We start from the raw sequence: 27,517 nt of genomic DNA, 5'->3' as shown, positions 1-27,517 counted from the left end.
CTTTAAGCAATTCTCGCGCTACCGTATGATACTGCTCACTGATATCGATCAATATTAATTCGAACATACTATGCGATCGAGGTCAATGCGACAGGAGCATATAATGTTAAATTATGCAATTAATTTTTGCTCTGGATCACTTAAGTCACATTTATAAATAACAGAAAATTTTATAATATTGCAAAGTATTACATTTCCTCGCCCTGCTACTTCATAATGCCACTCGACTGGCTGACAAAATTTTCTGGGGAGAACACTGATATGGGATTCTATGAGCAGTACAGACAAACTACCAGGCCAACTGATGGGGGGTTTTATCAATGATATTCAAGAATTTTGCTAGCAGGAATAAGGTGATTATCCCATTGTATAAGGCAATGATCAGGCCACACCTTAAGTTCTGCATACAGGTCTGGAGGTCTCATTTTAGGAAGGATGTAGAGATGCTGGAACAAGTACAGAGAAGGGCAACAAGATTGGGGAAGTGAAAAAAAGGGGTGCTCTTACCAAGAAAGGCTTCAGTTCTTCAAATTTGCAGCATCTGGAGACTAGGCATCTGCAAGGTGGTCTGACTGAGGTATTAAGGCTTTGAATGGATTGAGCAAGCTCAACGATGATGGGATTCTTTCTCTTGCTCAGACTACATATATGAGGGGACATAAATTCAAATTGACAAATGACGGTTGTGCAATAGATGTGTGGAAGTTTACCTTTAGGTGGTTGATTATTGGAACAAACTTCCATATGTCATCATGGAATTTGATAGCTTAATTAAAATCAAGGAAGAAAGAGAGAAACTACTGAAGGAAATGGACAGGTGAAATGGGGAGGTTTTTTTTTTTTTTTTTTTTGCTGATGCTGTGAAAGTTTGCTTTCTTGTTCATATGTCTCTAGTAATGCTAATGCTAAATACATGAATGCAATTGGACTGAAAAGAAAGGAAATTCTCTGTATATGAAGATCCAGATATCAATTTTGCTCAGAAAGGGAAGGCTCAACCTCAGTTGCTAAATATTATAACCTGGATGAAGCAACTGTCAAGATGATTAAAAAAAAATTATACAAAACATATTCAAGCAAGCATAGCAGCAACATCTTCTCTAAGTTCCAAAAATAATCTTATGCATGAAATATAAACATGGAGACAAAATCAATAATGATTTGGACAGAGAATAATACTCTAAAAGAAAATGCCCATACACAGCAATATTAAATGATGAAAAGCAGTAAGAATTTTTAATCATATCAACAATACAAATCAGCAATCTGAATTTACAGGAAGCAAAGGAAGGTTAAAAAAAAAAAAAGTATAAGCTTACACAATGTTAAAATTAAAAGAGGAAATGGTATCATTTGATCAGAATACTGAAAGAGAATTTCAGCAGAAACTGGCTAAAATAACAGAATAGGGCTCTTACACTCCAGATCAAGTGCCTTAATAACGACACGTTTCTGCTGGAAGAGAATGCCAAACAGAACTTTCAAACTGGGAAAAAAAAAAATCATATGAAATTTATGTACTCTTAATTTTGTAAGGGACTTTGTAAGAAATGTAAGGAAGCAGTTTGTTATATAAAATGACATTATTCAAAATTTTATATATGAATCTTAAACCCACGATAATTCACTGTTCACACTGTGCGGACACCACCACAGGTAATTATAGTAACTTCATTCATGATATCCTATTATCTTTCAGACTGATTAAATTTTTTTATTGCTTGGTAGAAATTTAGCATCTGAGAAAAAACTTGATGACCTCAAGATAATTAAATCTTGAATTCTCTCTAGAATCTACTGCAAATACTGATGTCTACTCTCATGCATGCAGCTAAAGTGATGGATCACCAGGGGTGGAAGGCACCAGTTCAGGCATAGGACTTAATTCTGGATGACTGAAGTGTTAGAGAAATTGGGAATATAACAGGCATAAGCAGATCAGGGTATGTTACCTGATGAAAAGATGATAATTATTATTATTATTATTATTAGCCCTATGGTGCAAGGAAGCCTGAGGCTTATGCTGCACAAAAAATTCCCGAGAGAGAGAGAAGTAGAAAGGAATCACCAAGAAGAGAAGAATGATGATATCAAGCTGAGGACCCTGGGTCTGCCAAGCTATGACCCCGGGGACTCACCAGATGTGAGTCCCCCGGGGTCATAAGGAACAATTATTTTTAAGGACAGAAAAAGTGATGTCAATTTATGAACAAGTCTAAATAACGTTAAATAAATAAAAAATCACGAGTTAGAAATCAATGTGAAAGACTGGAATATAACCCAAGCATGACAGGAGGGAATATAGGGCCTGGACCTTGTTAATCAACTACAGCATGGACAGACTCTACAAGGCTCACAAAGTAGGATTTTTCTCAGCATAGAGAAACTTTTTGACAAAAAAGAGAATTTTTATATATAGAAGTTTCTGTGTAGATAGACTGTATTTATATTGATATGCTTAAATAGAAGTGCAAGAATATTTGTTGATACTACTGAAGCAGTGGTAACCATTTTGGGAAACTGTTAGCCAGGGGTAGAATACAACACCAAAAATTTTATCAATTAAAAAAAAAAAAAAAAGCACAGGTAAATTTGACTCTTGCACAACTTTGAACTGTCATAATTAGACTTTCAATAATTTACAAAGTAGAAAAGGAAAGTACAGAGATGAGAGGATACTTATAATTGACTCTAGGAGCTGAAGTTGGATAGTAATAACATAGCCCAAGGGGGGAAAGGGGGGTATTGAATAATTGCTGTTAAAACTACAAGAATATCCAAATGGAAAATTCCAGGAAAGCACTGCCATAAGCAACTGAATGGGATATGTTATGTTTATAAAGAATAGCAAGAAACTCTCAACATTTGTACACTAATGCTACGGGTATATTCAATGGTATGAATATACCATTGAATATACCCATAGATCATTAAATTCAAAGTACTGGTTACATCAACTAATGCTGATATAATAGGAATATTGGAAACATAGCATCATTGATATACTGGATGCAGAATTTTAATATGGTAAATACAATGCATGCAGGAAAGATAGACATGGCAGAAGGGGAGAAGCATTATGCTTTTAATTTTTTTTTTTTATGAAAACCCCAAACACGAGAGGTATTAGAACCTATAGTACTTAGTACCGTGCTTGAGTTGGAGGTTGAGAAGATAAAAGAAAATATTTGTGGACATTAGACTTGAACTTCTGTAGACTGTAATTTTCAGGAAATACATAAAAAGTAAGAATGTTCCAGAAAACAGCAGTTCAATGAATAAACGAGGAAGATGAAAAGTTGGTACTGTGAGTTTGAAGTTGGACAGTAAATGGAAGTTGGCTGGTGGCGGCACGTGTTTGGACTGTTTTGAAAGAGAGAGCGGGAATTATCGAAGCCAATTCAGAAGAACAGTGCCCAAGGAAATATCTGTAGAAGTGGCATGCAGCAGAAACAGCAAGTCTATGAGACAGCTAGTGGAAAGACTCTGTTAGAGATGAATCATTAATTAACCTAACTGCCCTCTTCTGAACGGAATCAAGAAGCCTGAGAGAGAGGTTTTGGGGACACCACCAAAGATGTGGGAACAATATTCCATGGTAGGGCAGATTTGCGATCTGTACAGAATGAAGAGCTGTTTGGAAGAAAAGTAACGCCGTGAGCGAAACAGAAAACCAAGTTTTTTTAGATGCACAGGCAGCAATATTTGTAATGTGCTTGTGCCAAGAGAGATTAGAAGTCAGGGAAATCCCCAAAAGAGATATATCGTTTTGCCTAGAAATTGGAGTGTCACCAAAGATAAGCATAGGAGCAGAAGAATCCTTTTTGCGAGATATAAGACAAGACAATTTTAGAAGGATTGAAATCAACTAAGTTGTCTTTGCCCCACTGGAGAATTACCTGGAGATCGGCATTTAAGGAATTGGTAGTGGATATTCGAGAAGTTGAAGCTAATTGAGCAGAGCAAAGTTTCTCAAAATGGAAAGTGGAATACAATGTGCTATCATCGGCAAAGGGAAAACTATGGATAGGATTTCCAGTGAATGGAAGAAGGTCATTAATATACAAGAGGAAAAGAGTGGGGGAAAGAACTGAACCTTGGGGGACACCAGCAATAGTGGAAAAGTTTGATGACAGAGAGCCATCTACTATCACCCTCAAGTGAGCGATCAGAAACTGAATAAGAGAAAAACCTCGAGAAAACTGAATAAGCAATTACAAAAAAAAGTTGGCAAACCATAAGATGGAAGTTTTTTTAGGAGACCTTTATGCCAAACACGATTGAAAGCCTTTGCGATGTCAAGAGCAACTGCTTACGTTTACCCGAACTTTTCCATTGAATTTGTCCATAAATAGGTTACATAAGCCAGAATATCACCAGTGGATCGACACTGACGGAATCCATACTGGCGATCACTGATCAGGCAGAAGGTTTCTAGGCAGTTTAAGAGTTGGCAGTTAATTGATTTCTCCATTACTTTAGAAAGAGTAAAAGTAAATTGCAATGGGACGATAATTGGATGGGAGCGATTTGTCAACCTTTTTTAGGAACTGGCTGGATATGAGCAAATTTCCAAGCAGAAGAAAAAACATCTTTGGAATAAGAAAGTGAAAAAAGGCAACAAAGAACAAGAGTAAGTTCGGGAGCATAGGTTTTGGGAACAAGTGGAGAAATACCATCAGGACCTGGACCTTTCTTAGCATCAAGATTCATCAAAATCCTTCTGACATCCTTTTGATGGAAGACCACAGGAGGCATTGAATGGAGCATGTAGGGAATGGTAGGAGGTGTTTTACCTAGATCATTAATACAGGAGTTGAAAGAAAAATTGGATGCTAGCAGGTCAGCTTTATCCTTGGCTGAAATGACAACAGAACCAACTGGTTTTGAGAGAGTTGGGAACAGAGATGAGCAAAAGTTGCGGCCAATAGCTTTGGCAAGAGACCAGAGTGCTCAGCTACCATTAGGGCAAGAAGCAAGTTTTCTACTCTTAGCCTGTTCAAAATCTAGGTTAGACTGATTAATAGCTGCCTTACAATTGTTGCAAGCTTTGGTGTGCAACGTTCTCTTGAACAGCCTAAGCACATTTATTGGAAAACCAAGGTTTAGATAAAGGACGAGATTTTAAAGTGGAGTGTGGAATAAAGGATTCCATTCCTACAAGAATAATTTCATTGACACGATCTGAAGAAACGTTTACATTGGAAGTTTTGAAACAGTAATCCGACCAACGAAAAGAAGAAAAGAAATCTTACAGGCCATCCCATTTTGCATTCTTGTAATGCCAAACAATAAGAGGTTGGGAATAGCCATGAGATAAAGGGTCCATTGGAGAAGAGACAATCACCAAGTTGTGATCTGAGGTGCCTAAAGGACCTCTCACTTCAACCATGTACTTAGAAGGCTTGTTTGTGAGAAAAAGATCAAGCGTGTTGGCTGCATGGTTGGGAATGTCCAGTATTCTTGTAGGTAAATGAACAATCTATGCAAGGTCATTAGTAATTGCGAAAACCTCAGCATCTCGACGAGTTGGGTCAGTGTGACTAGAAAACAGAAGCCAGCTAGAGTTTTGAACATTAAAATCACCAAGGAAAATTACCTCACTGTTAGGAAAGTTGGACTGGAGAAAGTCAAGTTGCAAAGAGAGGAAGTCAAAGAGTTCCAACCAAGTGATTAGTGCAGTTGGAAGAACGGTAGAGACAACAGATGAATTTGACACAATGAGGTAAGAGATTTTAAGCCAGAGAAGATCGAAAAGAGGAGATTCCAAATTACCAAGTCTCTGACAGGGAATATCGGAACGGACATGTGCACAAGTATCACCTTTGAGGCGAAAGGAATCATACAGCGAATAATTTGGGCAACTGAGTTGAGCAGTGGTTGAATCAACCAATAACTGAGATTCTGTTAGAAAAAGTACATGGGGTTTGGCAGACTGCAAGTGGAAATGGACATCGTTGAGATTAGAATTGAGACCACGTATATTTGTGAAATGAAATAGGAAGTGTTTGGGAGATTTTGATCTTTTCGCAGATAAGCTTACTCTATTAGTTTGATAATTCACGGTGTATTCAATAGTAAGAAAAAGTGGGGGGGGGGGGACATGCTGTATGAAGTAATGAAATTTTTGGTTAGGGCGTACACATGGTAAGAATATACCCAGATCCTTGACATAACGTGGCCTCAACAATACCCCCCACATACACACTACTCGGATTCCCTCCAGTCACTATCTGGCAGAATAGAAGCACCAAGATTATGCACTAGCTGATCCGGAAGCCTCCTAAAGAGTTACCAATAGGTTCAGTCCAGTGTACTAACTAGCAGCCAGCCTGCGAATACCGTTTTAGAGCTGTACCCTCGAAATGTAAGGAAGATTGGATCTCACCATGATGTTCATTATAACCTCAAAAGTCATCAGTCATACTGCATGATGGAAGAGATGGAGAAGGGTTGACCGGAACTTAGCTCTGGAGACTAAACATGGGTTCCACCACTTCGAGCCTCCAATAAGCATAGTTGTGGTATTTCACCGGTTGATGAGAGTCATGTATCACCTATTATTACATGGATGGTGGCATTCCTCCATGTGGTGTGGGTGCCACACCTTGACACCTGCTTACGTTGGTTCACACCTGGGTGGCCACCCACAGTGTGCATGTGCATGGAGGTTATACCCAGAGTTACTAACAGTTCCACCATCGTGAAGGTGCAAGCAGAGGATTTGGTTGTCACAGACCAATCAGACTTCGCCGAAATTGGGTCCACTTAACTTGAATGTCACCCGAATATCAGTTCCATCAGCGTTTTAGACTCCCAAGTAGCAAGTACAGCTTGTCTGGCATATCTGAGAGAATGTCTGTGACAACCTCAAGGACCAATTGCAAAGCATATTGATTTAAGAAGCTAGTTCTTATCAACAGATAAAAACTAACATGTATTACTCAATCAGCCTGGTAACACAGGCTGATTGAGTAATACTGATTGAGTGATGGAAAGCAAAATTGGGGTTGGAATGTGTGCTACAGACCAAACATGTATGATGAATATAACAACAATTTATATAAACAAATGGAGAAGGCAAGCAGATATGAATGTATTATCATTGGGACTTTCCAATTGTGGATGGATGACAGCCATGGGGAAACAATATTCCTGATCTTGTTACCAAGAATTCAATTGATATTGAGAACTTTTGCATTAAGGAAAAATTAGTAGCAGATAGTGATCATAATCAGGGATTGACAAACACAGTTGCCTTTGTTGTCACAGTGGTTAAGAAATCCATTTTGGTGAGTTGTATTTTACAAGTATGTCTAGCTGTGAGGCTGTGAACTACCAGTCTTTGTTTTACAATTGCTGCAGTCTCTATTTTGCAAGGATTTGCATAACTTTTAACAACGGGTACAGGATGATGAACTTTTAGCAGTGACACTTAAACTATTGACATCATTATTTTACAGAATGAATCTTATCAGTTAAAGGAACTTGACAAAGAATAACAGTCCAACTGTTCCCAACCAGTGGTTTGAGAACCCCCAGGTGTTCGGAAAGTGTTCCAGGCGGTTCGCACTAAAAATTATGTAATGATATCTGCTTAGATTTACATAGGTATATTTTGGTAAACTACAAAATAGTTTAATATTAATTTATGCAGTTTTTGGTTCAAAATATATATTTAGTTGTAGTTTGAGTCACGTGCCCTTCCATAGCGAGCATTATAACTAATAATAAACAAAGAATAAAGTAAAATAAAATTAAATATAAACTAAAGAATTGCCAACGAAAGAAACCACATCTCCCACAATTCCTTATAATTTGTTTACTATCTTACAATGTATCGTGTTAAATAAATGTTTTCCATATTTATTTAACCTTAGGGGACTCCACAAATAACATTAGTCCATGAAGAGCAGTTTCCATTGATTACCACTCTCTGTCTTCTCCCACTCAACCATCCCTTTATCCATAGCAGCAACTTGCCCTTAATGCCACACTGCTCCAATTTGTACAGCAGACTTTTATGAGTAACAGTATCAAAAAAAAAAAAGCTTTCCTGAAATCCAAATATATGCTATCAAAATTACTTTCTGCATCCGGTTCTTTTTTTTTTTTTTTTTTTTCAAATTTTAAATATTTTTTAATTCTCAAAGACCATTCTTATGTATAGTAAGCGCTGGTTATAGTGATCACGTTTGCAAATTGAATTTTGATTCTAATAAACGGCAATTCTAATAAGCGAAAATCAACAAATATTATCCAGAGGCTATAAAAATAAAGATATAAAGAACAAATTTACACTTTATTACCAAAGGTTTATTACCAATTAAAAGATAAGTAAAAATCAGAATATTCTTCCGATTTTTACGTTCCGAACAAAATAAAAATAAATTTATACGTACATAGCTTAATTAATATACATATTAATTAAACATAACACTTTTTAATATGATTATAATTTAAAATAGTCACTTATTTTAGATTGCTTTAAATTATCACTACAAAGTCTATTTATAGATTTTTCAATATTGTATAACAGTCTATATTCAAGATCACTTGCACCAGTTTTCAACACTCTCCTCGGGATGGCTATAACTTCATGAGTTTGCTGTTTTGTAACTGGAATTCGTTTGGGTTCATCTCCATTTTCCTCCTCCTCAGCAAAATTATCAGTAACAGACTTGGAAATTTCTTCATCTGTTAAAGCTGTAGTAACTTGTAGCTCACTATCTATGTCCACCCAATCATTAAACTCCTGTTCACCCATGTCTTTAGGCTTTTCAACGTGATCAGTATACTGACTTAAGTTGCCCATCATGAAAAATTAATCCACATATTTTGAAACAGTTGCTAATGCAGGTTTCAGAAACTTCATTCCAGGCATGCATTGTCATATGAAGTGCATCTAGAACAGTTATCTGCTTTGCAATATCAGATGATGTTCCCAAACTGTCAGCTATAGACTGGATGATTCTTCACCTCATATCCAATCTATAAAAGGTCTTAAAGGTTTTTATTATTCCTTGGTCGAGAGGTTGAATCGGTGATGTGGTATCTGAAGGTAGAAAAACTAATTCAATGTTTTTGAAAGTCAACTTTGAATGAGCTGGGCAGTTGTCCAAAACCAATGCAATTTTTTTGTTTTTCTTTCCAATTTCAAATCCCATTTACGAAGATAATCTTCAAATAAAGAAGCTGTCATCCAAGCATTGGTATTATAGGCATATTCAACATGTAGCTGTTTTACTCCTTTAAAACATCTAGGCGATTTACTCTTGCCAATAACTAATGGCTTCATCTTGATTGTTCCCATCATGTTGCATGTTAAAAGAACTGCAATCCTGTCCTTGATCTTCTTTCCTGCAGATGCAGAGGAATTTTTAAAAATCATGCAATGGTCTTGGGGTAGCCCTGTAGTACAACCCTATTTCATCTGTATTAAAAATGTCTTCAGGATTATAAGTGCTTAACACAATTTGCCAAGAGGTTTTCAACCAGGTGTCAGCTGCAGAACCATCGGAATCCTGTTTTTCTCTGTGAAGTTTTTTGTAAACAATATCATGCCTCTCCTTCCAACTTGTCAGCCATCCATCCATCGCCTTAAACTCTTGGTGTAGTTTTTCAACAAAATCATTATCTTTTTGAAGAAGAATGCTACGATTGATTGGTGCATTAAATGAGCTGGCCTGTTTGAATCAAACAAACAGAGCTTCATCTACAGTTTGGCATTTCCCTTCACGCTTCCTTTTTCTGGTTTCACTAATCACATTAGTGTTTAATGTGTGACGTGCTTTTAACAAATTTGATAAAGATGACTGAGGCACTCCTAATTTTACTGCCACTTCCCTTTGAGACATATTGCCTAAGTTTAATTTATCGTATGTTTCTATAATTTGTAACTTATCTTTTACACCATAGAAAACCATCTTACACCATCTTTATACACCATAGATTTTACACCATCTTTATACACCATAGAAAACTCTTAAACGAAAAAACTATGTTTGTATTTACACCAATATTATATAGAATATTTACAATCTTAAACATGTGATGCTTTGTTGCATCAATTTTCATTTTAACATTATTATGTACACCTTCTAGCCTCATTCATATTGTGTGATTATCTTTGCAACTGGATTGTCATGTCTGCAATACCAGGGTGCCTGCCCACCCACCGATGAAAGGTCAACAAGCCTTGAAACGATGCTGTCTGGGTGGTGGTGCCCACCGAGAATAAGTAACAATAGTCTTCTCTTTTGGTGAAGCATTACTTAGTGCAATACATGGCAACTCGTTGTGAAGGAGCACAATATGAGATACAGATAAAATGATGCCCCTTCAAACTACAAACGTAGTTTTTTCGTTCAAGAGTTTTCTATGGTGTATTTACACCAATATTATATAGACTAGTAATAGTTCGTAACATCATCTGTAAAAATTAATGTTTTTGAATAGCTGACTATTACCATATGACTATCTTAAATAGTACAGAATATTCAATAGGCCATGACCAGATTTTTGGTAAAGGTACATGTTTTATTAAAACAAATGAATACACGATATTTTTAGCCTGTAGCTTTAGCAAAGGCACATGATGCAAGAAAGCAAGCTTATATAGCATCAGCCAAAAAAAAATCCCTTATTTCACCCATCCACTCACTCCAAATGTTTGTCAAGTTCTGCCTTGAATCTATTTAAGTTATCAACTTCTACAATGACAGATGGAAGTTTATTCCACAAATCAAACACCCGCTGGCTAAAGGCAAACTTCCACACATCTATCCTACAACCGTCTTTCCTCAATTTGAATTTATGCCCTCTCAGGCGACTACTCTGAGCAAGAGGAAGAATCCCATCCACATTGAGCATGCTCAAACCATTCAAGACTTTATACACCTCAATCAGATCACTTTGCAGGTGCCTAGACTCCAGACACTGTAATTTGCAAAACTTAAGCCTTTCTTCATAAAAGCAACCCTTTGTTCCATTCACTAATCTTGTTGCCCTTCTCTGTACTCGTTCCAACAGCTCTACATCCTTCTTAAAATGAGGCTTCCAGACCTGTATACAGTACTCAAGGTGTGGCCTCACCATTGCCATATACAAGGGGATAACCACCTCCTTATCCCTGCTAGAAAAATTCCTGTATATCATTGACAACACACCATGAGCTACTCTTGCAGCTTGTCTGCACTACTCAGAGAACTTCATATCTGCCTACACAATTACCCCCAGGTCGGTCCTTTTCATTCTCTACCACTGTCAGTGTGGTACCACAGAGTTGATACGTTACTCTGGGATTACTGCTTCCCATATGTAGTACTTTACATTTGTCAATGTTAAACTTCATTTTCCACCTATCAGCCCATCTGCTCAACCTCTCCAGTTCCTGTTGCAGCAGTGTACTGTCATTAGTGTCATTAAACACCGTGCCAACCTTCGTATCGTCTGCAAACTTGGACATTAAGCCTGATATACCATCATCAATATCATTTATAAATACAGAAAACAACAATGGACACAACACTGAACCCTGATGGACTCCACTAATAACATTAGTCCACGAAGAGCAGAGTCCATTGATTACCACTTTGTCTTCTCCCACTCAACCATCCCTTTATCCATAGCAGCAATTTGCCTCCAATGCCACACTGCTCCAATTTGTGCAGCAGTCTTCCATGTGCAACAGTATCAAAGGCTTTTCAAAGATACAAATATATGATTTCAAAGCTATTCTTTGCATCTAGTTCCTTTGTGACTACATCATAGTATCCAATCAAATTAGTCATACAAGACTTCCCCTTAACAAACCCATGCTGTGTCTGAGCTATAACTGAAGTCTTGTATAGATGATCCTGCAATGCTTCTTTAACCAGTGCTTCCATTAATTTCCCTGGAACAGAAGTTAAACTAACAGGTCTGTAATTACCTGTCTCCTCCTTTGTGGATTAAGGTCACATTCGCACATCTCCAGTACATGGGTACCTCCCCTGAGTCCGGGGAAGCTCTCATAATTACGGCTAAGGGTTTGCTTACTTCCTTTGCTGCCTCCTTTAATATAACTGGATCGATTCCATCCACCCCAGGTGCCTTTCTTGTGTTAATCTGCAACAATTTCTCCTCCATTTTACTCTCAGTTATTACAAGATTATCTAGCTTACTGCCAGAGTTGAATACACCTCTGGCATTCCCCTCCCTGAATAACTCCTCATGTGTGAATGTCGATGCAAAATATTCATTTAGTTTGTTAGCTACCTGAGCAGGATCATCAACAGTTGAACCATCGATATCAAGTGGACCAATCTGATTCATCCCCTTCCTTCTAGAGTTTACATAAGTAAAGAACTCTTTGCTGTTTTTCTTTGCCTACTTTGCCAAAGATTTCTCATAATCTGCCTTCACCTGCCTAACCTCCTTTGTAACTTGGTTACAGACCAGCTTATATCTATCATAGGCTTCTGCGTCACATGTTAATTTATATGTATCCCATGCATTTTTATTCTCTGTCACATGACTAATTACTTCATCTGACATCCATTTAGGCCTAAATCTTGAACAATATTTCTTTGTTGGTACAAAAAGCCTAGTAGCTTCCAAGATTAATTCTTTGAATGAGTCCCATTTTGAATTTGCTGTTGGTAACATCATCAATTGATTCCACAGTAGAGAATTTAAATACTGTCTCGGACCACCGTAGTCCCTTTACGAAAGCAAAAACCCTTCAATTTACCCTTGATGGTAGTTACTTTGAGTAAATCCCACTTCAGCACACTGTGATCACTGCCATCTAGTGGTTCCTTTATCTGCAGATTCTTGATGCATGAAGAATCACTACTGATAATCAGATCAAGAGTATTACTCCCTCTGGTTGCCTCCCAAACATGCTGCTGTAGAAAACAATCATCCAATAAATCCACAAAAGCCTTGCTAGTGTTTGAGTGACCAACCCACAAATTCCAGTCAATATCCAGGAAATTAAAATCCCCCATTATAAGACACTCTAATTTACTGGCCCACTCTATTTCTCTGCACTATTGCTCATTATACTCATCAGATTCATTAGGCCTATAACACGCACCTACTCTCATTTTTTCCTTTCCCAGTGTTTATGTCACACCAAACAGACTCAACATTGCATTGTCCACCCACATCAATTGGATGCACTTCCTTAGATTTTGTGTTTCTTAACTGACAGCATAACCCCTCCTCCCTTCCTGTCCTGGTCTATCCTTTCTGTACACATTGTACTTCCCAAATTCCAGTTCTGCACTGCTTATGTCTGTGTGTGACACCATACCCCAACAATATCTGCCTTTGATGTCTTGACTAGCACTTCAAGCTCATCAAATTTAGTAACTATACTCCTAGCATTGGTGTACATGCAAGTATACATGCACCCGTTTCTACTCTTAGTTACCCTAACACAGCCCATGTATTTACTTGTTCCACTATGACTCCCAGCAATCCTGGAAATTCCCATTGCCTTGCTTTCCAGGCTGCTGCTCAATTGCTTAAGTTTTCTTAAGTTTCCTTAAAAATATCATGGAATAACAAAATATTATTGGAAGTTTTCTTCATTTCACACCGTTCTAAAATGCAGATGGTCCTAAGAATATCATTTATAATTAATTTAATGTACAGATAAAAAGTAAAGAAATTTAAAGCTATTTCTTAATTTTCATAGTTAATTATCAATGGACCATCCAATACCATAAGTGTGAGGATGATTGACACTGGCTAATTTGGGAAACTGGCAGAAGAAGAAAAGTTTTCCCCATGAGTTATTCTGGATTTTTCAGTGTCTGCATAACATGCAAATCAGCGTATGAAACTTACTTGTACGGACATAATAAACAATGGTGAAATGTGGTCTAAGCTGCTGATATGTCAAACGACAACAATAACAAAAAAAAAGCCTATGTGCCAATCCTGTAGTATAAACAAAAAAATTTGTTTTTATTTACTAATTAATAACAGAAATCACACTGAAGAAGGGATTATATATATGAATCGATTGTGCAGTGTCCACCGTTAGCAAATCAAAAACATGGGATTCCTTGATGGACACCGAAATACATTAGCAAACATAAGTGCCTGCAGGCACCATGCAGAGAACCGCTTGTATAAACAAAGTTGTAACTATGTTTCACAGTTAAAATTACTGCTACAAGGTCTTATTTTTGTGTACTAAAAATGTTTTAGAAATGGTTTTCGTGTGTAAATTTTATTATGCTTCCTGTACTGGCAACATTTAATTCTTTTCATTGTGTAAGTCTAATATTGTCTGCACTGGTGATGTATTTGTACTGTTCAATGAAATATAATTTAAAAAGTAATTTGCAAGTCAGATAGCAAATTATAACATAAGTGGCCATCTGACCAATGACATAAATGCAGATCAACTTAATTCAAGGACTGCTTGTACATAAAAATACACCAAAATTATATTTTCAGGCAAACTATTTTCATATTTTTAATGAATAATGCAGAATAGCTTTCTTTTTCATGCCCACAAAAGAAAATATTTATTCTAAATCAGTCATATAATTACCTGTGGCTTCAACTAAAGCTTTCAGCTCCTGCTTTTCCACAACTCCTGAATAACTTACTCCACGACTATCTAAAAGTTGCTTCAATTTATTCACACTCAGCGAGAATGGATCAACAATTATTCGGGATGTAAAGTAAGAGCCACCTCGATGGTACCATGTTGCAATCTCCAAAAGCCGTGAGAGCAAGAAAAGCAAAAACAAGTAAACTGAAAGAAGGATCACCTTTATCCAAATCTTCATAATGATAAAATATATACACATCAAATTATATCTTGAGAATCATTCATATTATTGAAAAACTTGTCGTGAGAAGACGGGCATAATAGTATTAATTCAAATCTGTCCTCCTTTCCTATCAGTGCCTATCATGATTGGTTTTACAAAGAAACCTGAAACAAATAAAATTTACATTTAGTCATAATTTAAGAAAATGCTGGGTTCAAAAAAAATATACTGTATATAATAATAATAAGTAAATAAACCCATACATACTGAATAATTTCACTCATCTCATCATTAACAATCAGAATTGAATTAATATCAATGTTTAGCTCATTCTTTTTCACCAGAAGTACTTTTTTTTTTTTTTTGGTAGTTGTTGGTGCATCGGCTTCTGTGGCCATAATGCACCTCCCAAGGTTTTTGCAGTACTTTGATCCAAGCCCAAGGCGGGATTCAAACCCGCGACCTTTGGGCTGCTAGGCAGGCACTTTACCCATCCGGCTAGCCCGGTCGGCAGAAGTACTTTCTGATCATTGAAATAAAACATCATAAGTTTGTTAAATGTATTACATTTACTTATGCTAGCTCTGCTATTAGAAAATCCAGTTATATAAATGGCATTGAATAAATAATGTCAAGGAACAGTGCATGGTGGAAGTTCTCAGTCTCCGCCTTCTCTTTTCTTTTTAATTTTAAAAATTGAAATAAGTTTTGAAAATAGGTATAACAAAATTGCCTGTGAATGCCCTACCATTAATATCCAAACACCTACATATCTGCAAATAACCTTTATTTAGAGGAAATCTAATGAAGTGTGTGCTGAAATCTTTAGCCTTTATGACAGGCTCTTGTTTCCATGGAACACTCTCCATCAGTTTTTTTATAAGTGTCCTGTGACATTTTCCATCATTCAGCCTTAAAAGGAGCAATCAGTTCAGCTCTGTTTTTGGGCAGTTTCACCTCTCTCTCTCTCTCTCTCTCTCTCTCTCTCTCTCTCTCTCTCTCTCTCTCTTCACCCCCCCCCCCCAAAAAATCCAATTCATCCCAGAGGGTCTCAATAGGATTGAGGTCAGGGTGCTGGAGTGACCAGTCCGACTTTTTGATGCTCATGTCCTCAAACCAGTCAGTCCAGTGCAATGCAAGCAGTATGACATGGGATGTTGTCCTGCTGATACAGGTATAGACCTTCCTTCATGTGCTACCACAATCTAGTAATGCATTATTGTCCAGAGCATCTAGACAGACCTCAGCATTTATGGTTTTGTACAAAACAACCAAGTTTTAAAGTAAACCAAGAAAAACAGCTCCAGTGTTTCTTGGTTTTGTGCATCCTCTGCCAAACTTCATTGCAAGAACAATAGGGTCCAGCAGGGAGCTTTTTTTTGGGCATCTATTGCACCCAGGCACAACTATTACACTAGTAGAACGTGTACCTTGACTAATCACACCAAAGCACAGCTATCCATTGGTTTTTGGTGCAAAATTGGTGGGCTTTACCAAGCTAGATGGCATATGGAATTAGTCAGGGTGATTAATGGCTTCTGGATGACAGCATAACCATGGTAACCCAGATTGTGCAGCATCCTGTGCAGTGTACTGACCTGTGACTCAATCGCTTCACTGAGGGCCTGTGTGTACTGTGACAATGTTGACCTGCATTCTGAGGAGACAATTCTTGCAGGGCTCCTCTCATATTCCAACTTCACAGGTTTTCCAGGTCATTTTGTGAGTTTCAGCACCAACCCACTTCCATTTGCAGATCACATCACCAATCATCAACCTAGGGATTTTTAGTGCTGTTGAAATGTTGTACAGACTGATTGCTTATGTGACATCCTATTACCATTCCACACTGGAAGTTTGTTAGCATCCATCGATCCACGGATTGCAGCATCTTGAATTCATAAGCTCATACACTTGTTTTCTTGCATTACTACAATCGTATTCAGGGCTTTTTTTGTAAAATATAAGTTTCAGGAACACTGAGGAAGTCCCCTTAGGAAAGAGGAGAGTTTGGGGTTCTCCCCCAGGAAAATGTTTAGAAAATCATGGTGCCAAAAGTCACCTTTTCCTTTATTTTATACTTCAATAACATTGCATTTGCACAATAAACAGTACACATTTCCCAGTGATTCTTTTAAATAAAGACATCATAAATGTGAATTTGAAATATCAAATTAGTGCTTATAACGCTTATAAAAATTTGCACAATAAAAGCATTTTATCTATTCTTATTGCAATTTCTTTTTTTACCATTTATGCCTATGGATGCATGATGGCCGTGAATAAGTCATATTTTTAAGTATTAGCTTGCTTTAAAAAAGTCTTAGAGGAGGCTTTGCCATTCTTGACACAACTAATGTCAACAGTGATGCCCTTGTTGGAGTAGTAATCAGATTTTTGAGGCCTGACGTAGCCGAGTGGTCAGGAGCGAGAGTGCATAGCATGCGTTCCTTGAGTGGACCGGGGTTCAAGCCCATGACTACTAAATACAATAAATATTTATATTGGCGATTTATTGTAAACTCTACTGACTTGGTTGTCATGCCGGAGTATAAACAGAAAAAAAAATTTATTTATTTATCTGTGAAAATCCTCTCTCACATTCACTAGTAGAAATTGGCACTAATTCTAAAACATTTAACAATGGTGCAAGTATGGAAGGTCATTTTTAGTCATACAGATATTCACAATAACCTCAGGGTATCTGTCTTTCATTTAAACCAAATCTTTTGCTTAAATTTTGAATTTCAATTTTGCCATATTTTAAATGTTAAGTGTTATCTGGCCAATTTTCTAGATATACCACTTTGGTCCATTGAGGTAAATCTTTATCCTCGGCTGATAGTAATCTTTTTTCAATAGGCTTTTAAATGTTTATAAAATACACCTGAGTATATGATTTTTTATTTCTTTTTATTAACTTCTGGAGCACTGTTCCAGCAGGGAAAAAAGCCCTGGTCATACTACTACCTCTTCTAAGACTTAAGAGCATATTTATAGTTGTGTTTGACATGTGCATGGAAAGGATGTGACCAACTATCAATGGAGAGGGATCCAGATATTAATGGTAAGACAGTGTAAGTGATTACCGACCTTTATATATAACTAGCTGATTTTCTGTTTATGAGGATAAGCCAATGATATCTCTTAAACAAATATCATCAATGGACTTAAAACCAACACTGATTTTCATCAAGGAATAATATTAAAATTTCTTGGAATTACTATTTCTATTGATATAATCAAAAAAACTTTCCTCCTTTGACACATAATTAATTACCTTAAGTTCAAACACTTTTGATATTAAAATAACAATCATCAGTAATTCAAATAATGCAATATTTCTTTTTAGCCTTCTACCAAGTGAACATATAGTGAAATCATTATATTTATGTCTCCTTTAACAATTTTAGTGCTTGCAGTCTTATTCACACCCAATTTACAGTACATATGAAAGGATACCCTGATTACTTTGAATCTACTATGCTGAAACAAGATAGTCACTTCAAACTGTATATGCCAAATATTTTTTAGACTTCCATAGGAATCATAAGATATAAATCAAATTTAAAATGTGAAAAGCTCTCCCCAGGCAAGGTAAGTCTGTTATAAGCTTTTATTTAAATATATAACCTTGCTCAAGAAGAGCAGTGCTTAATTAATAGCTATTCTCTATCATCTTTCACTCAACCATCTCTTTATCCACAGCAGTAAGTTCCAAATGCCATACTGCTCCAGTATGTACAGCAGTCATTCATGCAAAACAGTATGAAAAGATTTAATGAAATCTAAGTATAAGACATCAAAATTATTTTTCACATTCAGTTCCTCTATGACTACATCACAGCAGTGAAAAATTCACTGTTGAATTACTCAGTGTGATCTGGTCCAATAATCCAGCTTCCTCCTTACCAAGCATGATGTGAACCATTAATTTTTCTGAGCAAAAAGTAAAGAAACCTTGTAACTTGCTTTCAACACAATGATGAGCCCTGTGTGAAACACCATAGGCAGCCAGCCTTTTCCATTTCACATTCTCATCTTTCAGCTTGAAGTAACTGACATCTTTGTTTGAAAGATCAGGATAATGTGCCTCAAGATGCCACTCCAGCTTGCTTTGTTTCAATGATTTGAGTGATAGAACCGATATTCAGGCAACACAGTGAGGCTTTGTCATGCCCTTTTCAAAAATACTAGTGAATCCAAACTTGAAGGCTTCGTTGTAGTTCCTTTTTTCATCATAATGTTGAGGAAGGGTGTTTGCTGAAATCAAAAATAATATGCAATTTTTTATATTAAAAAGTTTCAAAAATTATAAGTGTATAAAATTATATCTGCTTTGATTAAAGTTAACAAATTAAGTAACCCTTACCTCACTTCAAACAAAGTTCACTCGATTATGTGGGACTTATACAATTCACTTATAATAAAACAGGATATGTTTTATCCGATTTGACTGTTAAGTGAATTCAACCAAGGCAAAAAGCACAGCTAATGCTAACGACTGACTAGATGGAAATATATGGTGTAAAAATATAGTTTCTCTTAAAATTTTTATTGTAAAAATTTAACATCTTGGATCTTATCAGTGACCCATTCCACACAGAACACAGGCTGACATAGCTGCATTCAGATAAATACTTAGTTAAAAAACTGTTCTAGATATCTTTTAAAATGTTCACCTATATGTTTACTTTATATAATCATGGTGTAATATAGTCAAGAATTGAGAAAATGTGGGAAAAAATTTTTGAACTACCAAAGGCTGCTCACGGCCCCTGAAAATTTACTTGTGACCCCCAAGGGAGGTTGCAACCCTATGCATGAAAACCACTGGCTTAGAGGGATTTATAAGGCTCTGAGAAACGGCAGTAAAATGACCAAGGGGAGATTTTCAGGATATCAAATAATGCCAGAACCAGAGGGCAGAAATTCAAACTGAGGCTTTGCCTTATTTTGCACCATTTGAGCATACAAATACCTTTAAAAATGGAATGTTATGACAAACAAACCACTGAGGTTAAGAAATTAAAAAATAACTACAATCAACTCCCAAAGTGCACTATTAGTCCCTCCCACCACTTCACAGGACTGACCTTGGGACCAGAAGAAAAGCGCACCAAAACCAATACAGTGCTATAAGCAGGAACACGACAATGGGAGTTTACTGTATTTGTTTCATGACTATAATATTTTATTTTTATATGCTTGGTATTTTATTAAGTAGAAAAAACAAATTTAATTAGGAAATTTAAAAGAGTAAGAGATTACCTCAATCTTTTGTGTAGAGTGCTTCCAGTCAATGCTCTCCAAATGTAATGAATAAATAAAATAAAATAAACAGATAAAATAATTTAATGAATTCTTTCACTCATAGAGATATGACTGATTCAACATGCAATGGAATCGAAAGCTGAGAGCCCCCACCCGGCCCTGAAACAAGTCAAACCAACTCAGCAAGACCATGAGTGTGAGAAGACATTGTGTCAGAATAAATAATTAAAACCGGAAAACCACTTACGAGAATAAATAATTAAAATCAAAAATTTACCTTCCTTAAACAGACAACGCTTTTCAACTGATCGCAGTGTTCATCGGACAGAAATATCGCCTGGGCAATATTACCATCCTGTGAACACGAGGATCAGTCAAAAAGCTATGAATTTCGTTTGTGTGTTCATCCAAATTTTTAATCATGATTTTAATTTTTAACTGTGATTTTAATTACTTATTCTCGTAAGCGGTTTTTTGATTTTAATTATTTATTCTGACACAATGTCTTCTCACACTCATGGTCTTGCTGAGTTGGTTTGATGTGTTTCAGGGTTGGGTGGGGGCTCTCAGCTTTCGATTCCGTTGCGCATCAAATCAGTCATATCTCTGTGAATGAATTCATTAAATTATTTTATCTGTTTATTTTATTTAATTTATTCGTTACATTTGGAAAGCACTGACTGGAAGCATTCTACGCAAAAGATTGAGGTAATCTCTTACTCTTTTAAATATATTGTAACAACATAGAAGTTACTGAGCCTTGCAGCTCTGTGGTTTTACTAATCTTAAATAGGAAATATATTCACAGCTGAGTTACAATTTTTAATAACAAGAAACATTGGCTAAGGTAAAGAAAGCCAACACGAGAACCACAACAAACTTACCAGACAAACTGGTTTTGCCACTACTGCAGTTTCTCCCTGTATTCTCGGTAAACAGACAGTGCGTGTTATGAGAACGATATATTGATTGATACTGTACATAAGCATGACAGACAATGTAATTATTTTTTTTTTTCATTATTAAAAGCAGATTACTGGAGTTCATGAGTGTTTCCACTATTAAAAAACCATATTACTGATTTCTTTGCAAGTTTTTAAGGTTAGGTTAGGAAAAAAAGGAAAAGGTTTACTGGTTTCAGCTAAAATCAATACAGGGTGTGAACTCCAGCCTATCGGCATTTTTTAATTGTGTGGGTTTTTGGCTAGTGAAAAAAGTTAGTTTATGCCACTAATTCGGGACGGATTCAAGCAATTAACGACATCAGTAATTGGTAAAACTTTAGAACAGGGCAAAAGAAGTGTGGGTTTTTAATGGACTTACATTTATGGCTAGTGAAAAAAGCTTAAGTTAGTTTACGTCACTAATTCAGGATGGATTCAAGTAGGCTAGTGAAAAAAGGTTACATTACGTTACACTGTAGTGTGCACCCTGCTCTGAAGTTTACCAAGGTTTCTTTATTTTTTTTTTATATTTCCTAACTTGACCTTAAATGTTAGTTTAGGAAATAACAAGAAAAGGTTTCCTTGCCTAATTTTAAAGGTTAGGTTATGAAATAACAGGAAAGAAAGAAAGATTCTTTATATACGAGGGGGGTATCAAAAAGTTCGTACCCTGACCTAGATAAAACATCAGTAGAAAGATGCCATTTTTAATATAAATTGTCTACATATTTAATAACTAACATGTGAAATTTCATTCCCATAGGTGACTGTACACCAGAGGTGGAGCCGGAATCTAAGGAAGGACGCTATGGCTGACAAAGTGGAGTATCGAGAAATGATCAAGTTCCTGCATTTACAGGGCAAAAAAGCTGAGGAAATTGATGAAGAAATGAAAGCTGCATATGGGCAGAATTGTCCATTCTATCACACTGTAAAATAGTGGAAATGGGAGTTCCAGTGAAGTTGTACAAGTGTCTTTGACAAATCAAGAGAAGGTTGTCATTGTTATTTGTTATTTGGTTTTTTTTAGGAGCATTAGCAACTAAAGCCATATTGCTCGGGGTATATGCGGTGGTCATTCCCTGACCTTTCCGCATCCTCCGTATTTGGTGGTCACAGGCTTGAACCCTGGTCTAATCAAGAAGCGTGTGCTACACACTGCTGCTTTTGCTCACCTGGCTACAGAGGCGTCATCAAGAGAAGGAAGGCCATCAACGTCTACAGACAGTAAGATGGATGCAAAAGTTGAGCAGCTGGTGCTGAGTGACAGACATGTGACAATTCATTTCATCGCAAATGCAGTGGGATTAGTTATGGGTCTGCCTACAGCATTTTACATGACCATCCACACATGTCTAAGGTCTCTGCACGATGGGTTCCAAGATTGCTGATGCCTTTGCAGAAGTTGTTGCCACAACCAACTTTGTTGCCCAGTGCAACTTCGAACTACTGCAGAATCCACCCTATTCTCCTGACCTAGCACCATCAGACTTCTTGTTTCAAGAAATGAAGAAACCATTGCATGGATGCCACTTTGATTCATCTCAGGAAGTCATCAATGAAGTGGAATCGTGGTTTCAGGCAAAAAGTGCAGACTTCTATGATCAAGGCATTAAACAACTGATCCATAGATGGGAGAAATGTGTTACTATACGTGGAGAGTACATAGAAAAGGATTCGAGTTCCTGTGAAGTTTCACCTTAAGTGTATGACCTTTTTATACCCCCTTGTATATATGTATATCATAATATCAATCAATCACTTAATGCTATGTTATCGTTTGATGTGTTCGTGCACCAATTAGTACATCATCTGTTTTGCCTACGTGTCAATCAATATATCGTTCTCGACTTCTATTGCCACTACCAATAACATGCACAGTCTGTCTACCCAGAATGCAGGGAGAAACTGCAGTAGCGACAAACCAGTTTGTCTGGTAAGTTTCCTGTAGTTTGCCATGGTTTTTGTGTTGGCTTTCTTTATCTTCGCCGAGATCGTTATTCAAAGCTGAATGATAAACAAAAGAAATCACTTAGGTTATGAATAAAAAAACTGATTTATGATTAAGATATTTTATTCTTTACAGTGCATATATTAACCAGAATAAAACTTAATAAAAATCATCTATTCATGTCTGCATTATCACTAGTACACTGCAATTTTAAATATAATAGCTTAATTATAACACAAAATCACATTTTATGCACATAAATGCTGACTTTATTATTCAAAACATATCGCAATGACAATATTCACTTTTTAACAAAGAAATCACAGATTTTTATCTGCTTTACTTTTCTTAATCTCTTCTGTAAAGCAAGTTTGCAGAGTTAACATAAAAGTTGGATCTTGTGTGCTGATACAATTTATCATTTTCTGCAGCCCATTCAATAAGGCAGAGCACCCTGATGGTGTTGGTAGCCAATGCAATGTTGGGACAGTTTGGTGAAACAAATTGAGAAAACTAAAGTGAGAGCAGGAGTCTGCTGTAGGCCAAATGACCCTGACGAGTATAATGAACTGCACAGACATACCAAGTGAGCGAACAGATCAGAATGTCTTGTAATTGGGTACTTCAACTTTCCAGATACTGACTGGAACTTTCAATTTGGTCACTCACACAGTAGCAGAAATTTTCTGGATTTATTGGACGATTGTTTTCTACAGCAACATGTTAGAGAAGCAACAAGAGAAAGCAATATTCTTCATCTGATTACCAGCACTGCTCATCTTGGACTAATGTTATTAGTGGAGTCCCTCAGGGTTCAATGTTGGGTCCCCTTACTGTTTACAGTATTTATTAAAATTACTGATGAAGAGCCACAACAAACTTATTGTCTAAGTTTGCAGATGATACCAAGGTTGGGTGGTTAATTAGAGAAATCAGGGCCTACAATTAAATTAGGCAGTTTGGCAGAGAAGTGGTAATTGACATTTAACATTAGTAAATGCAAGGTACTGTATATCTGCAGCAGTAATACCAGAATAACATACAGTACCATGATGTTGTCTGGGAAGTCATCATCATCAGCCATTTTCAATCCACTGTAGGATGAAGGCCTCTCCAGCAACTTTCCAGTTCCTTCTGTTTTGTGCAATGGCCATCCATTTACTACCCACAAACTCATGAGTTTCATCTGTCTATCTCCATCATTGTCTTCCAGGTTTTCTTCTGGCTCCTCTTGGGTACCACTCTGTTATTTTCTTAATCCATCTGTCATCATATCTACGAGCTATGTGTCCTGCCCAAGACCATTTTAGTTCTTTAGTTTTGATAAGAATGTCCTTTAATTGAGTTTGCTGCCTAATCCATGTGTTTCTCCTCTTATCTAACAGTCTGATTCGTTCCATTATACGACACACGAACGACACAGCTAAGAATGGAACAAATATAATTCGTTCCATTCTTAGCTGTGTCGTTCTCAGCTTCTCTTCCATTCTTTTGGCGAGTGCCCAAGTTTCACTTCCATAAGTCATGGTGGGGAGTATACATTGGTTCATTATTTTACATTTCAGACAAATTGGGATATTGCTTCTCAGTATGTGACTATATTTCCTGAATGTTATCCATCCAAAATTTATTCTTCTCTTGATTTCCAGCCATTTATCATTATTACAGCCAATGACTTGTCCCAGATAAGTATGACTCCACCTTTTCAATTACTGCTCCTTCAATCATTATATCCCTTTCTGTGGCATACTTGTTCATCATTACTTTTGTTTTAGCCATATTCATCTTTAGTCCAAATTCCTTACTAACTCTGCATAATTGACTAAGGTTTTCCTCTAATTCTTTGGGATCATGGCTTATGACCACAATGTCATCTACAAATCGTAAATGGTTTAGGTACTCTCCATTCACATTGACTCCTTTCTGCAACCAGTCTAACCTTCTGAAAGCTTCCTCAAGGGCAGCTGTAAACAACTTCAGAGATATTGTGTCTCCTTGTCGAACTCCTTTCTCAATTTTAAATTTCCTACTGTCTTTGTCTAGTCTAATAAAGGAGGTAGCGTTCTCATATATTTTCTTCAAAATCATAATATGTGGGGTATCTATGTCTTATCGTTCCAGTGCCCGAAACATTGTCTTATGCTGTATGGAGTCAAATGCCTTTTCATAATGCACAAATGCCAGGCATAATGATGTTTTATATTCATTTGCTTTCTCCATTCTGGGAAGTGCAGATGGGCTATTAGAACAACTCACTGGGTTCTTTCAATGATACATACAGGAACTTTTCCAGCAGGGAAAAGGAGGTGATTACCCATTGCATAAGCCACATCTCAAGTACTGCATGCAGGTCAGGAAGCCTAATTTTATGAAAGGTCAATCTTCTAGAACGAATGCATAAAAGAGCAACCAGATGAGTCAATACCACAAAAGACTCTGCAAGTTGTACAGCTTGAAAACTAGGTACATGGGAGAACACCTGATCAAAGTGTGTAAAGATTTTAAATGGATTGAGCGAATTTAATGATGATAGTATTCTAACTCTTTCTCAGACACCTCACACAAGAGAACATAAAATTGAAAAAGGTTGGCTGCAAGATAAATGTGTGAAAATTTGCTTTCAGCCAGGGAGTTACTGATTGTTGGAACAAATTACCAGCCTGCATTGTGTAAGTGAGTAGTTTGACTAAATTTAAGGAAGAATCAGACATATTGAGGGGATGGACAAATAAGGTGATGTTTTTTTTTTGCTGATGCTGTATAAGCTTGCTTCCTTGCATCATTTGCCTGTACTACTACTAACAATAAATATATTTTATTCACATAAATGATCAACTGATATACTGTTTATTATTCAGAACATATTACACAATAGCAATATTCACTTTTTAATAAATAAATCAGAGATTTTTATCTGTTTTACTTTGCTTAATCTCTTCCATACAGCAAGTTTGCAGAGTCTACGTAAAAGTTGAACTGGTGTGCTGGTATGTCATTTACTGTAGTCTGCTCAATGCACATATTAATACATAATAATCTTCATATTTCACAAAATTCGTCTGACTGTTTCTTATTGAATCTCTTGATTTTCTATTATTTTATCTTTTAAGATATGAACAATTTTTGCCATCAGCTGAAATTACATATTTACTTCTTTTGCTGCTTCCTTTAATGTAACTGGATAGAACACATTAGCCCGAGGTGCTTTTCTTACGTTTAAGTTCAAAAATTTCTCCTCCACTTCGCTCTCAGTTATTACAAAATCCTTCAGCTCCATGTTAGCATGTAATAAACTTTTGGCATTCCCTCCCAAAATAACTCCTCAGGTGTGAATGCAGATGCAAAATACTCATTCAGTTTGTCACTTATCTGAGCAGGACCATCAACAGTTGAACCAGCGATATCAAGTGGACCAATCTGATTCATCTTCTTCCTTCTAGAGTTTACATAAGAAAAGAAATCTTTGCTGTTTTTCTTTGCATCCTTTGCCAAAGATTTCTCGTAGTCTGCCTCTGCTTACCTAACCACCATTGTGATTTGATTACAGAGTAGCTTATATCTACCATAAGCTTCTGTGTCACCTGATACGTTATATGCATCCCCATGTATTTTTCTTCTCTGCCACGAGTCCCATTCATGACATCCATTTAGACCTAAACTTTTGAACAGTATTTCTTAGTTAGTATGAAAAGCCTAGTAGCTTACACGATTAATTCCATGAATGCTTCCCATTTAGAATTTGCTATTTGTAACATCATCAGTTGGCCCCACTATATAGAATTTAAAAACTGTCTGAGACCACTGTAGTCACCTTTACAAAGGTAAAAATCCTTCCCTTTAAACTTGCTGGTAGTTACATCTTTAAGTAAATCAAATATCAGTACACTGTGATCACTGCCCACTAAGTGGTTCCTTTATCTGCAGATTCTTAATGCACCAATAATCAATGCTGATAATCAGATCAAGAGTATTACTCCCTCTGGTTGCCTCTTGAACATGCTGCTATAGAAAAAAATCATCCAATAAATCCACAAAAGCCTTGCTAGTTTGCAAGTGACACAAACAAGTTCCAGTCAATGTCTGGGAAGTCAAAATCCTCCATTATAAGACATTCTGATTTACTGGCCCACTCATTTCTCTACACAATTGCTCATTATACTCATCAGAATCATTAGGCCTATAACACACTCCTACCCTAATTGTCACACCAAACTCAACATTGCACTGTCCATCCATGTAAACTGGATTCACTGCCTTAGATTTTGTGTTTCTTAACTAACAGCATAACACCTTCTCCCTTCCTATCCTGTCTGTTCTTTCTGTACGGAGTGTACTCCCAAAATTCAAATTCTCCATTCCTTACATCTGAGTGACGCCACATCTCTGATATCTCAATAATATCTGCCTTTGATGTCTTGACCAACGCTTCAAATTTATTTACTATACTCCTAGCATTGGTGTGCATGCAAGTATACCTAACAAAGCCCATGTATTTACTTGATCCATGATGACTCCCAGCAACTTGCTTTCCAGGCTGCTGCTGCTCATTCCAATAGAAGCAGTGCAAG

General features: G+C 36.7%; 1 protein-coding gene across 3 annotated transcripts in view; it reads right to left on the bottom strand.

Moving 5' to 3' along the window:
• Positions 1 to 27,517, bottom strand: part of LOC150083307 (E3 ubiquitin-protein ligase RNF103-like) — a 111,343-nt gene that overhangs the window by 73,497 nt on the left and 10,329 nt on the right. For all 3 annotated transcript variants that reach the window (XM_090377961.1, XM_090377962.1, XM_090377963.1), the window contains one exon: positions 14,555 to 14,944. In XM_090377961.1, the coding sequence (XP_090234087.1) occupies positions 14,555 to 14,816 (262 nt within the window). In that variant the 5' untranslated portion in view covers positions 14,817 to 14,944. The remainder of the gene's footprint in view (positions 1 to 14,554; positions 14,945 to 27,517) is intronic.

This window comes from Mastigoproctus giganteus, chromosome 7 (genome assembly GCF_048544385.1).
Source record: "Mastigoproctus giganteus isolate SK-2022 chromosome 7, ASM4854438v1, whole genome shotgun sequence".
In the NCBI taxonomy this organism is placed as follows: domain Eukaryota; kingdom Metazoa; phylum Arthropoda; class Arachnida; order Uropygi; family Thelyphonidae; genus Mastigoproctus; species Mastigoproctus giganteus.
Note: the sequence above shows the minus strand (reverse complement) of the source record. Positions and strands in the feature narration are given on the sequence as shown.